Raw genomic sequence first — 14,555 nt, forward strand, 5'->3', positions numbered from 1 at the left:
AAAGGTCCAAAATGTCCCGTATTATTTGAATCTGTTTAACAACACAGAAAGTCTTTCATAACATGCTGATAAGTAATGAAAAGTGGTCATATTACGATTGCTCTAAGCGAAGAGAATACCGTATTTACATTTACTCGCGTAATAGTTGCCCTTTTTTTTCTAGTTTTTCACTGTGAAAGTCTAGGTGCGATTATTATGCGAAGAAATCTGCTGCACAGTATCATACACCTTTTGACGATTTTTCCCTGGGGTGTGACTATTATGCGAGTAAATACGGTAATAATATTGAGTAGATCCTAGTACAGTACTAACGTCAACATTCCAATGCAATATTCCCTCCAAAAAAGTTCTAGTGGGATAATGAAGGATGTGCTCTGTTGCGAATTGTTTGAACAAGATCAAACTGTTAAGATGATCAGTTCAAACAACAGCAACTACTTGTAGTAATCAATAGTTAAAATAAACAAATGCAATAGTTCCACCAAAAAAGCTGTAGTGGGCTAATGAACGATGTGCTTGTTTGAATAGGATCAAATTGTTAATATGATCACTACAAGCAAAACCCGCTGTGACTGGAAATCGCTTATTCCGACCACCGCAAAGCACTTTGCTTATTATACACGTTCGGAAATTTGACGAAGTCCAAAATAGACTTAATGACCTCATCGCTTCGCAAGTAGAAAAATGTTCTGTTATTGGAATCCATCAGCTGCCCGACTGATCGCGGAAGGTAACAGAAAAGGTCACTGGCGAAATCGTCGCGGCAAAGACAACGCGTAGGAAACTGCATAAGGCAAACACGTCGTCGTACAAAGTACCGCGGGGGAAAAGAAAGCAAGCAGAAAACATCTGAGTTCTAAAACATCGTGGCACATCGTCGTCGAAAATAAAATGGTTAAAAAAATATCGCGGTTTTAAAACATTATCGTGCAAAATATTGTTGTAAAAAATAAAGCACCTACAAATTATCACATGATGATAGTATCGCAGACATGTGTTTTTCAGGCATTAAAAGTTTTTCATAAGGATTTATAAGAGCAAGAAGGAATGAGGAATATTTTTACCTCTATATTTGGTATGTTTGGATTAATTAATAATTTTTTGCCAATAAAGCAAGAAGGAAACTTAAAGCATTCAAAAGCTGAAAATATGTAGAAAAATAATCCCACACATAGCAATTAATGTAATTTTCAAACTAGGTACTTAACTATTAAAAGCCCTTATTTAATGAATCTCTTTTATGAAGATGAAAATAGAAAAGGAAAGATGAGTAACCGCATGAGATCACCTATATTAAAATCGTTCAATTAATTATCAAATTGTAAAACTATTCCCTTTCATTATGTTAATCTGTTGTTCTTTTGGTAAAAATGAAATCTTGTTTTGTTTCAATTAGTTACATAATTTTAATATAGGTAACCTCATACAATAACTCATCTTCGTTTTTCTAATTTTTTTAGACTGTAGTTTTCGTAAAAACCTGCCAATACAACTCCATATGGAAGAGATTAATTAAATGACTTTTAATAGTTAAGTACGTAAATTTAAAATTCTTTAACTGCTATACAGTCTACGCATTTTTTGTTTTTAAATGCTTATGCTTTCTTCTTACTTTTTTAGCAAAAAAAAAATTATTAATGAATCCAAAATATGAAATAAAGAGGTAAAAATATTCCTCTTTGAGCTTCCAAATAATTATGCGAATATATATTTACAACTTCTTTTTTTCATGGCGAGCACTAACGATCTTTAGGTTTTCACCGCTATTAAGGTAGACCAGAAGCAGTGGTCATTTTATTATGGAGGCACCTAATAAGCGACCACTGTTACCTCCTATGAGGAGAACAAACAGTTTACATCCATACCTTCTCCGAGATTCGAACCCGAGTCCTTCGCCTTTGGCTTCCCTAACCTCTATACCGTCTGGGCGGATTTAAAACTATTAAAAGCCTGAAAAACGCATGTCTGCAATGTAATCGTCATGTGACGATTTGTAGGTGCTTTATTTTTCACCACGATATTCTTTACGACGATGTTTTAGAACTGATATGTAAATAATGAACCTCTTTATTTTCGACGACGATGTTTCGTACCACGAAATTTCAGAATTGAGATGTTTTCTTTTTGCTTTCTTTTCTTTCTCGATGTTTTGACGACGATGATGTTTTCGCCTTGCGTTGTTCCCTCCGCCGAGGTTTTCGTCCGCAATGTTTTCGGCGGACACCATAGAAAATGATGACACATACTTTGATGACTAAAGATGATGTTAGTTTTTTTCCAAAGCACGTTGCATTCATTACCTTTAAAATGCTTTAAAAGTTATTTGTACACTACAGTTTTAACGACAAAAGGAGAATCATTGTTAACTTATGTTTAATCTAGCTCGATTCCTCTTACAGAATTACTCCTGCATTACTCTTACAGAATCCCTCATATTGTCCTAAAACATACAATAATTCGGCCTGATTCATAGTGTAGACGATTTTTTATAATAGCAGATAAGTACTAGGATAAAAATAAAACACAGTGATGACAAAAATGATTAAATCACACTGATGGAAAAAAAAAAAAAAAAAAAAAAAAAAAAAAAAAAAAAAAAAAAAACATAATTTGGTTAAGAAACAGATGGTTCAAAAAAAAGTAATAACGACCTAGCAGGATATTAAAGAAACTGAATAGATATACCAAAAAGATTACTTATTTCAACCGTGCAGGCAGCGTAATTTCAATTTTAATACATAATATGATATTTTAAAACCTGAAACTGAAAACATTGCAAGAAAAACTTAAATGTCTCAGAGAAGTTGAAAATTACGTTTTCGTATAATAACTGTATAATTTTACATATCAGTTTATAAGGTATCTCCTGCCTTCCTAGCGTGCCTTCGTGGGTAGTGGTTCTGCACGCTGGGCCGGTATTCCAGAGGTCCATGGTGCAATTCCCGGCGAAGGCGTTTGCCATTTTTCAATCTCTCTTGCTTCAAAAATACCTAATGTCTCTACAGTGGCGCCCGAACTAAAAGCGTGTTGGATGATGATTCTCCTCACCCAGGATTTTGCGATTGGGTCCTCTAAAATCCCCAGTCACCCTTTAAAAGGGGGAGTATATAAGGTATTTCTCCCGCCTTACTAGCGTGCCTTCGTGGTGTAGTGGTTCTGCACGCTCGACCAATATTCAAGAGGTCCGTGGTTCGATTCCCGGCGAAGGTGATTCCTCATTTTTCATCTTTCCGCTTCGAAAAAATATCTAATGTTTCTGCAAAATCATTTACTACTGAATATTAACAAATGCATAACTCAAATATTGTCTTCATAGGATGTATTCCTGTACCAACCAATCGGTATAAGTCGTTATTGATATGGAAGATGTAATAACTAAATACTGAAAATAACCATGTAAATATTTGTAAACAATTGATATTTTCAATATACTAGTTGATATATTAAGAATACCAAAATTGTACTGTATAAAATACCACTGCATCCTAATCTATACCGGTATTGTTCCTACGAGTATAATAACTAAAAACCAAGAATTCCGATATATGCAATATAAACGGTATTGGTAAGAAAGATATAAAACAAAACACTGAACTTTCCTTTTTTCGTTATCAATTTTCCGATTCCTTTATGTGGGAATAAATATGTATAAGCTAATAATCTTAAGAAATTTTCTTAATTTTAATTAGATCCTATAGCTGCATATAAAAATATTCGTAATTTTCATAAAAAAGTTCTAAACCATCATCTTTCTTAACAGGTATATGCTGTGAGTCAGAAAAGTCTATATGTCCCTATCATAAATTCTGCTATTTAATCAACATTTTTCGCTAATCGTACAAGAAGTCAGTAAATGCTCCATTATATTCGATATACATTTATGAGATAATAAGTATGGCATTTCTTTCCTCATATTCTATAGAACAAACATAGCTCAGACTGGCACGCCAGGTTCTTTTAATAAGTCTCTGTTTTTTAAATATTATCTCTGATATCGCTCTTGGGCAGTTACGCCATGTCCCCACTGCCATATATGATAATGTAACTATTTTGATTCCATTAATATATCATTTATATAGAGATAATGTATGGGCATAAGGATATCTTGATCACATTGCATTCATTTGAAATTTCCGAAGTTTACCAAATTTGGCATTTAAGAAACAACCAAAAACCTTCGTTTATTATTTTTTAATTAGATTTTTGTTAGACTTGCAGGTTTTGTTAAAATAATTAAATAAAATAAACTATTTATCCAATTAATTGTCTGCTACCTATTTGTTCTGGTTTGCCAGTTGTTCTTTAAAAATGAATTTTTGAAATTTTTTAAAACTAAGTCTCAAAAATTACAAAACTGCGCATTTAAATAAACTTTTACAGATAGTTATACGTGTTGGCAGAATTTCTTTCTTGCTGCAGATTAACTCGCCAGCGATATTGCAATTAGAGAGACAAGCTATGATTGGTTAATTTTAGTTTTAGTTCCCCTTTTCACGTAGCGTTATATAACATAGAAATATCTCGAATTTGGAAGAACAGATGAATTTAGGGGGAGAGCATCAAAACCTAGAATGTTAATTTTGAGGTCGTCAATTATTTTTACTATCGTATTTTGTTATATCCTTAAACACACGCACACACACACACACATATATATATATATATATATATATATATATATGTGAAAAAAATCTTACCATTTGTAGTAAGTGAAGTCGATAAACTGGGAGATTCTGATGCCAAAGAATGAGGCGAGGTTTGACCGCTATCACCTTGTGTTTCAGGACTGGAAAGACTGCCTTGCTGACTTTCTTGACTACTGAAATTGAAAAATAAAGTGTTTTCAATATACAGGTATACGGGATGCATACTTTTTTACTAAATATAAATCGAATATGCACACTCACAAATCACACAACGTAAGTAACTCCTCAACATGGCTTCATTCGATGTCTATATTCTGTTTTTTTCAGGTGTAGTTTGATAAGAACATACGCAGGTCGCAATTTGATGAAAAGCTATTATTATTCTTATTATTATTTTGAAAACCACGTATCAGAAGTGAACCGCGTATCAAAATCAACGTTATTTTTCAACGTTGGTATCAAAACCAACGTACCAAAACCATGTATCATAACCAACTTTAAACCACGTATCAAAGGTGAACACTAATTGCGTTACAATATGTGCTCCGAAATCTTATATTGTTAGCGCAAAGGGGCGCTAGCCCAGAAGGGATATTAGTCTCAAAACGCCATTTTATGGCTTTTCACTATAAACGGCGAATCACTTTTGAAACTGTTGCCACCAAATATTATCGCCTTATATTATATTTAAAGAAATTAAATAATGAAGAATCTGCATGAATGTAGGTATGTTTCTCGCATTGTCAAAAAACAGAGGTACTTAGAACCATCAAATTTTGAATTTCGAATTTGTTTTATTATTGAATTTGTAAAACTTTAACAAATTTTTTAATTAACAAACTCAATGATTTCAAAGCGAGCAATGGCAACACTGTACGGATTAAAAAATACATTTTTATCTCCAGCAAGCGAGACTGCCTATCGGAAAATCTAAAGATATGCTCTTTTTAAATATTTCGTGATATTTCTGTTGAATTGAATTTTATGTGGTATAAGTGCGAAGAATATGATATTTAATAAATAAAAGTAGCACACAAAATGTTAAAAAAACGCTCCTTTGGGCGTAATATAAAATCCGAAAGCCTTTCAGGTATTTTTTTACTATAATAAATTTATCTCTGTTCAAATACAGGTATATTTTTCATTTTTAGCTTAGATTTGAGCGCGCACTATGATCATTTTTATATCTCAACACTATAAAGATAAATGTAATGTTCCAGCTACTTCCTTAGTCAGCTTAACTCTCAAAAATCATTGTTAGACGGTTACAAATTAGCAACAGCTTCTATTAATTATAATAATAATGTTGCATGTGTTTATAAATTGATGATATTTACAATCATACGTTGCATTATACGTATGTTCATTACAGTCACCAGTTACTCACAGATACATTCTGTGATATCCAGCTATAAGTTTTATTAAGAAATAAAACAAAGATATAACTGAACATTGCTTCGATGCCTACGCTTGTGATGTAAACAATAGCACACTTAACTAGAAATTGTATGGTTCAATTCCCGGCCCTAACATAGCTAACTTTTCACGCTTCTGATACCGTAAAAGCTTAAACGTCTGAGCATAGAAAGATATATGGCTTTCAAATTGTTCAGTTTATTAACTAAAATGCAGTAAGGTATCTTGGCAGAAATCGAAAGCCTAAGCTAAAACTACACTCATGTCTATAAATTAAGGATAATTCGGAGTCACGCGGAAATCGAACTCTAAAATAAATATATCACCTGTAAAATCACTACACACATCTTCAAGAATCATATGCAAATTTCAAGAAGTAACCAGATGACACCGATGGTACGTCACAATGAGTGTAAGAGAGTGATATATAAGGAATACAGGCAAAGAAGTAAAATTGTTCGCAGGCGCTTTATAAGCATTTCAGTGCAATAACCGAATAGTTATGACACAAAGGACGCATTTGGATGATTTTATACGTGGTAGAATTATCAGCCGTCTGGAATGTGAGCGTACCCAACTGGAAGTATCAGACGAACTTGAAATTGCCCAGAGTGTCATCTCCAGGCTTTGGCAACGATTCCAAGATGATGGTAATGTGAATAGACGTTACAGCACAGGTCGCCCCAGAGTTGCAACGCCGAATGAGGACCGGTATTTGGCAGTTACTGCCAAAAGAAACAGGCGGAGCACAGCCTCAGACCTGTCTCGTCAGCTCTCTTCAGCCACTGGTACGACAACTTCAAGGCAGACCGTGTATAGACGCTTAGGGCAGATTGGTCTATATGCTCGTAGACCTGTCAGATGCGTTCCACTTACTGCAACTCACTGTCGCCTGCGGTTAGCCTGGAGTAGAGAGCATGCATTGTGGACACCGCAACAGTGGGCTTGTGCGATGTTTTCCGACGAGTCCAGGTTTAGCTTGCAGTCTGACTATCGCCGGACTTTCATATGGAGAGCTCCAGGTACCCGTTACCACCAAGAAAACATCATTGAACGACACCGTTACAGTGGTGCAGGAGTGCTCGTTTGGGATGGAATTATTCTGGGTTCCAGAACTGACCTGCCTCTTAAAATTGGAACCATGACAAGCCAAATCGATCGGGACGTCATTCTGGAACAACATGTACGTTTGTTTCGGGACGCCATGGGCGCACAATTTGTGTTTATGGATGACAACGCCCGTCCTCACCGTGCAAACATCGTAAGCGAATGCCTTCAATCGGAGGATATCACCCGTATGGACTGGCCAGCATTCTCACCGGACTTGAATCCAGTAGAGCACGTGTGGGACATGCTTGGCCGACGAGTTGTAGCCCGTCAACTTCCTCCTACATGTCTATCGGAACTTCGGAGAGCATTGCTTTTTGAGTGGTATAATATCCCCCAAGATCAGTTCGATAATTTGATACTCAGCATGCCTAGGCGTTGTACGGACTGTATTGCATCGTCTGGGAGACATACAATCTATTAACAATCATACCAACCATGTAATATTGGTTTTTTTGTAAATAGGTTTTTTTTTTTTTTTTTTTTTTTTTTTTTTTGTAGTAAATTGCTTCAGGGAGAAAAATCACTAATTTTTTTAATAATATCGAACATATAGCATCTTTTTTTTGCTCTTTACCTTTTGTTTAATAAATGAGCTTTACAAATAAGCCAAATCTGTTTTGCTTCTAACTCTTCCTTTGCCTGATTTTGCATTATCCTTAATTTATGAACATGAGTGTAAAACTTTCTAACGTCAATTTTCTTTGCTAGTTTAATTAGACTTTTAGTCTAGCACCTTACAGCTTTGTTTCTTACATGCTACAAACAAGGTCATCAGAGATGCGAGACTGGAGCAATTCTTTTATAAATATATGATTCTTCTGTTCAGTAACAAGAGACAAAGGAAGAATTAAACTTCTTTTATTTGCAGTTTATTTCCTGCTAGTGCTTAAATTTACCTCTAACTGTTTACTTTAGTATAATGAATTTCAATTTACGTGGAAACGTGTCTTTCATCAAAATGTTGTTGAGCAATAAATTAGTATCATACATCCAAGATCCGATAGTGTTTCTTAAAATTTGCGTTAACCTTATAAGTAAAATGCCGTTCTTTAGAAACAATAAATGTACAGATGTACGTATGAATAATATATAATTCTAACGTGTTATCTACTGGCAAACAATAAAACTAATAACACTTGAGCAGCAAGTCTCCATTGTTTGAAAGTGCTGTAAGGATCTTAAGTTTTACTAACGTTTATTTTATTTTAAATCTTTACTATCACTTCTTATTTTCTACTTCCGGCCAGAATTATAAGCGTGAAGGAGTTTATGCAAAGTTGTCTGGCGAACGCCAAGTATTTAAGTGTGGCCTTTTTGCCAAGCAAAAGAGAGGAAGCCGTGAGTTCGAAGCAGGCCGCTTACCTTAGAAGTTACGCAGTTGCTACTTTGCCTTCCAGGCCAGAGGTTTTAATCCTCTTGATAAATTAAACGTATTGTAGTGTTCACAGTCTCTGTGCTACATACGCTTTCTGTTATTATAAGGCCAATCCTATTCTAAAGTTTAATTAGAGTTTAGTTTTATTTTGATATCTTTTAAGTTAGACCCCGAGTGGAGGGTCATTGTATTCCGAAGTACGGAAGTCATTGTATATAAAGAAAAACATAAAGGGTTTTGTATACCCTTCGTCTGTATCCTGTCTACTTACTACAATTAGTGAACATAGCTTTAGTAAGCTCTCTGTTCTAGTCAGGTCATTGTATGTTTCCGAAGAAGGTTAGAAGAAACATTGAACCTGATAGTGGCGCCCGACGAAGAATAACCATGGCCGAGTTTCAAGAAGAACCTGTGCTGCCTGCAGAAACAGCTCAGAATCCAGAAATGCCAGCTGCCGCCCTGGAAGGATTTGGGTATATTGTCCAGACCATGCGCGCTTCGATGAAACCAGAAGCAACGTTTAATGGAAACTCACAGGTAACCAGTTTTTTGGAAAAATTGGATGACCACTTCATGCTCTACCCCGTGCACGAGTTTCAGAAAGTTACCTTAGCTACCAGCGCTTTGAGGGGCCAAGCGCTTAACTGGTTCAAATGTATCGGCAGAAGTCTCTTGGGTCAAGCAGGAAGTCCCACCTATACCTACGAAAATTTCAAGACTGCCCTACTAAAAGCCTTCCCTGTTGTAAGGGATCGTGCGAAATTAGAAACAGAACTTTTCAGTATATATCAACAAAGAATGGAAAACATGTCGAGTTTTATTTTAAGAAAAATTCACGTTTTCAAGCTCTTGTATGGAAACCGTCCGGATCCTGAAATAATTCAAGTGATTTTGCCGAGGTTACTACCCCAAGTGCAAGACTTTATTGAATTGAGAAATCCGACTACACTGGAAAAATTATTTGAGCTAGCAATCCAGTTTGAAAGTAGAAGAACGGCGGACGTCGAAAGAAGACGCCAATATCAACAGCGAAACCAATTTGGTACGCCAAGACTACAGCAAACTCAAGCACATGGCTACGGAGAAAAAGCGAATCAGTGGGCAAGGAAACCCGAGCATTCAAAAACAGCCGGCGAACGTCGACAGTTCAATAGCAACCCAGGAAAAAAGTCTCAAGGCCAGTGGAGAAAGAAGGAAAGCACCGAAAGGAAAAATAATTTAAACTAAAACGGATTTCTGCTGACGAGAGGGTGCGGAAATCCGAAGGCCACGAAAACCCCTCTTCCTACAAGTTAAATACAGTAATGGTGAAAAATTTAACTCTTCCGAAGATTGAAGTCTTGGTAAATAATATCCCGGCCACCGCACTCCTGGATACCGGCGCGCAGTGTTCCTGTGTGGCAGAAGTCTTTTTTAGAAAGTATTTTCGCAAATACCGCATATATAATGCGGATAATACAACAGTATTAGCGGCGCAAGGAGAACAATGTAAGTGCGTAGGTAAAGTACCTTTGTACATCCGTATCAAGGACGAACAAGTAAAGATGATGTATCAAGGACGAACAAGTAAAGGTGGTGTTAGTAAAGAATTTGCAAGCACACTTAATACTAGGAATAGACTTTCTTTCAGACGCACAAGCTACACTGGATTTTAATGAAGCGTCTCTTAAGCTGACGATGAAACCAGTGCGTGTAGAAAAGGTTGAACCGCCGAGGTTAAATCTCGACCACCTGCCTAATGACGAGCAAGATAGAATCCGACAAGTGGTAAGTGAATTTGCTTCCTTATTTAGTGATATTCCAGGATTTACCCAGGTTACTAACCATAGTATTGACACCGGAGATGCATTGCCGGTTCGTCAAAAACCATACCGGTATGATAAGAATAAGAAAAAAATTATAGAATGGCATATTACCGATATGCTACGTAAAAAGATCGTAACGCCTATCTCAAGTAGTTATGCTAGTCCGGTGGTTTTATGTAAGAAAAATAATGATTATCCTTTGGAGCATCCAAAAAGGTGGAGATTCGCTATTGATTACCGTAAATTAAATTCCATAACGAAATATCCGGTATATCCCTTACCGATTATAGAAGAAATTTTAAGGAACATAAAATCAACCAAATTTATGACAACTTTAGACTTAACGAATGGTTATTTTCAAATAGGGATCAGGCCTGAGGACGTGCCTAAGACTGCTTTTATAACCAAGTCTGGCACTTATGCATTTTTGCGAATGCCGTTTGGCCTTTCAGGCGCCCCAGCAACATTTCAGCGATGCATGGACATTGTGTTAAGACCTGTTCTCGGAAAGTCCACATTTATCTATTTAGACGATATCATTATTACTAGTGATAATCTAGACCAACATGTACAGGATTTAAGACAGGTGTTTTCTTTATTAAATGAGGCCGGTCTAAAAGTTAATGTCGAAAAATGCAAATTTGCAGCCCCTGAATTAAAATATTTAGGTTACAAAATATCGCAAAAAGGGATCGAGACAGATGAATCAAAAATAATCACTGTACAAAAGTATCCGACTCCAAACACGGCAAAGAAGCTCTCTTCTTTTCTAGGACTTTGTTCATATTATAGGTCCTTTATAAAAGATTTTGCGGCTATCGCTGAGCCGTTGTTAAAATTAAAAAGGAAAAAGGCAAGATTCTCGTGGACGGCCGAAGCCAATAGTGCTTTCGAAAAATTAAAACAAGCATTAACGCAAGCCCCTGTGTTGAAATTTCCTGAAAAGGATGAAAATTTAGAAATTTCAGCGGATGCTTCGGATTATGCGGTAGGAGCGGTACTTTCGCAAAATCAGCAGCCTGTGGCATTTTTTAGCCGAACTTTAAATCAAACACAAAGAAACTATTCCGCGACCGAGAGAGAGGCACTTGCAGTTCTGTTAGCAGTGCAAAAGTTCCGAGTCTATTTTGGAAAGGCGCCGATATATATTCTGATCATGCGGCGGTAACTAGATTGTACTCTGGAAAAAATTTATCCCCAAGGTTAATAAGATGGGCACTCAAGCTGCAAGAATATAATCTGGTAATCAAGCATACCCCCGGAAAGGAAAATATCGTAGCAGATGCCCTGTCACGAATTAAATTAGACGAACAGGGTAATACCGTAAAAGTTGCAATGCTGACAGCGTGTACAATAAATTCCCGAGAAACTGTAATAACCGAACTGGGTAAGGATCCTGAGTTTGGAAGTATTTATGAGTATTTGAAGGATCCTGAAAATTTTAGCCACCAAGATATTGTGGCGATAAGAAATAGGGCGGCCCATTACGAACTAATAGATGGTCTATTATTTTATACAAAAACTACGAATTCCAACAACGAATTTCGACCTGTTATCCCAGCTAGTCTTAGATTAAATATCCTGCAAGAGCTCCATGACAGCCCTTTAGCTTCTCATGCTGGTATTCGAAAAACTACTCAACGCGTACGCGAGGCAGTCTACTTTCCTGAACTGCAAAAGTTAACAAGGGCGTATGTCCAGTCCTGCCCAACATGTCAAGCCGTTAATTATATTAATTTCCGCCCGGCCGGGTTTCTAAATAGTATTAAATCCGAATTTCCAAATGAAATAATCGGCATCGATTTATTGGGCCCTTTCCCAAAAAGTCAGTTAAACAAAAGTCGCTATCTCCTTGTTATAGTTGATCATTTTAGTAAATGGACCGAAATTGTTCCCTTAAAACGAGCCTCCGCGAAATTAGTTACCGATTCTATTTTAAATAAATATATTTTAAAATACGGGGCGCCCCTAAAAGTTATATCGGATAATGGTCCTCAATTTGTAAGTAATATATTTGAAGACATGTGCCAAAAACTGGGCATACGTCATTTAAAAATGGTCCCGTATCGGCCGCAATCAAATATAGCGGAACGGGTCAACAGAAATATAGTGAAAATTATCCGTAGTTATGTTAAAAATTTTCATAAAAGCTGGGATAACTATGTCAATGAATTTGCTTTCGCCCTTAGGATCGCAAAACATGATACAACGGGCAAAACTCCTGCTGAGTTATTTCTAGGCAGAAAGGTTATAACACCGTTAGATAAACTATTTTATGTGCAACAAAGAGCCCCAGAATTTAAAATGGGTGATATAGAAAAACTAATAAAAGAAGCAAAAAAGAATACGGAAGTAGCACAAAGAAAACAAAAATTGTATTATGACTTGAAACGACGGGGAGTAACTTATAAAGTAGGGGATGAAGTACTAAAAATTAAGCATTCACTTTCTTCAGCACCAGAAGATAAAACTGCCAAATTTTTTCCACGCTTTGAAGGACCATATGCTATAGAAAAAATAACTCACGCTGTTGTAGTGTTAAAGGCAAGAAATGGTGAAACCTGTTCCGCAAACATTGACCAGATAAAACCATTCTATGACCGTAATAAAATGCAAATCTTTTCAGATCTTTTGCAGGATCCGGTACGGCAGACACCGCAGGTACAAGTTCCAGAGGTGGGAAAACGACAAGTACAAGGGCAAGCCAATGAGAGACAGAAGCAAGTGAAAAGAAAATTGCCCCGCGGAAAAATTGAAGGTACAAAGAAAAAGAAGCCGTTCCACCGTCCAAAAAACAGAGTTCACGAACACCCCCAGAATGAAGAAGGGAGAAGGACGACGTATGTGGAAAAGACCGGGAGAAAGGACGGCAACTATAACCCGGCTGTGAAACGGAAGATTGACTCATCCGACAGAACTCTCCGCAGCAAAAGTCGCCGAACTGCGGAAGGGCCATCAGCGGCGGAGGAAAAAGTACAAGAAAAATTTGAACGGCCAACAACGAGGTCCAAGCAGGATCACGACAGAAGTTTCCCGGTTCCACCAAGACCAGCTGCCTTCAAACGGCCAAGACCACAAGCAGAGGACAGAAGGAAGATGTTCAAGGGTGGCCGTAGTGGTGAAAAACGGAAGCTTCCAGAGGAAAGCACTGAAGGGCGAGCCCGTACAAGAAGGAGGATCAACCAAGCTACGGTCTGCAGCACCTTTAAAGACTGGGCCCAGAAAAGGATGTCTGAATATTACAAAGATAAGTAAAATTTTATGTTACTTTACAAACTTAAGTTAATCTTTCATTCTTACTGCAAGTGGCAGATTTCAAGAAGTTTTACCTCATGCGAGGTCTACCTTTATCGCCAAAAGGGCGAGAAATGAGTTGTGACCGATTTTCTTATTATGTTTTTCAATTACTCGCGCGTAAAACTAAAGTTGATGTATAATAGCGTTGCATAAAGACTTAAATATTGTAAAAAGTTATTGTATAAATTTTATTTAAAACATTCTAACAAGAAAGAAGTTTTAGTCTGAAAGACTTTTTGAAATGTAGTATTATTTCAATGTAGAAAGAATTGGCACTTGCTTTGAAAAGAATAGAAGTTAACAATGTACTACTAATGTATGTTTTCAAATGTGTAAAATTAACGGCATCTTGATATGTTCTTGTATACATGTGAACTGTTATTTTGAATGTTTAGAAATAACGTGATATGGTAAAAGTGAAAGTAATGTTAAAAAATTTGTTATTCGTGTGACTGTAAAGATTAAATCATGGTGAATATGTGTTAAAGGTTGAATGATGTAGTTAGGCTCTCTGACGCTACACTTTAGAGTTAGCCACTTTCAGAATAGTACCTCAGGGTCTAGAGTTGAAATTAGGGTGTGTTAAGAGGTCTCGTATGTTGAATTTTAACACGTTAGTGTTTTGATTGTAGGAGGAAGTGTTGAACACATAGACAGAAACACATTCGTGTTTGGTGTTTTTACAACACATGTCAGAGAGCACGGGGAGAGATAATTAAAATAGTCATGAATGAAATAAGAATGTTAAGAAAAGTATATTCTATATGTTATTTACAATGTCATTCTGTAACATTTCATTAAACTAGTTTTCCTTCCAGATCTCTGGAAGGAACCAGAATTGAATAAAGCTCCTGTTTTGATGCAGTACAGATGAAAAAGAAAAAAGATTGTTGTATATTCCGGGAG

At 36.5% G+C, this 14,555-nt stretch overlaps 1 protein-coding gene and 1 non-coding gene across 7 annotated transcripts in view; one reads left to right on the top strand and one right to left on the bottom strand.

Moving 5' to 3' along the window:
• The window catches only part of eya (eya transcriptional coactivator and phosphatase 2), a 493,645-nt gene that overhangs the window by 115,826 nt on the left and 363,264 nt on the right, over window positions 1–14,555 (bottom strand). For 4 of the 6 annotated variants that reach the window (XM_085814095.1, XM_085814105.1, XM_085814087.1 and 1 more), the window contains exon 3: window positions 4,698–4,819. In XM_085814095.1, the coding sequence (XP_085670221.1) occupies window positions 4,698–4,819 (122 nt within the window). The remainder of the gene's footprint in view (window positions 1–4,697; window positions 4,820–14,555) is intronic. The other 2 variants (XM_085814100.1, XM_085814089.1) reach the window with 1 other exon arrangement.
• Window positions 3,137–3,210, top strand: TRNAI-AAU (transfer RNA isoleucine (anticodon AAU)). Its single transcript has one exon. It is a non-coding gene; the product is annotated as a tRNA-Ile (tRNA).

This window comes from Stegodyphus dumicola, chromosome 1, assembly GCF_044657685.1.
Source record: "Stegodyphus dumicola isolate Sdum_Otavi_A_Nest chromosome 1, ASM4465768v1".
Taxonomy (NCBI): Eukaryota; Metazoa; Arthropoda; class Arachnida; order Araneae; family Eresidae; genus Stegodyphus; species Stegodyphus dumicola.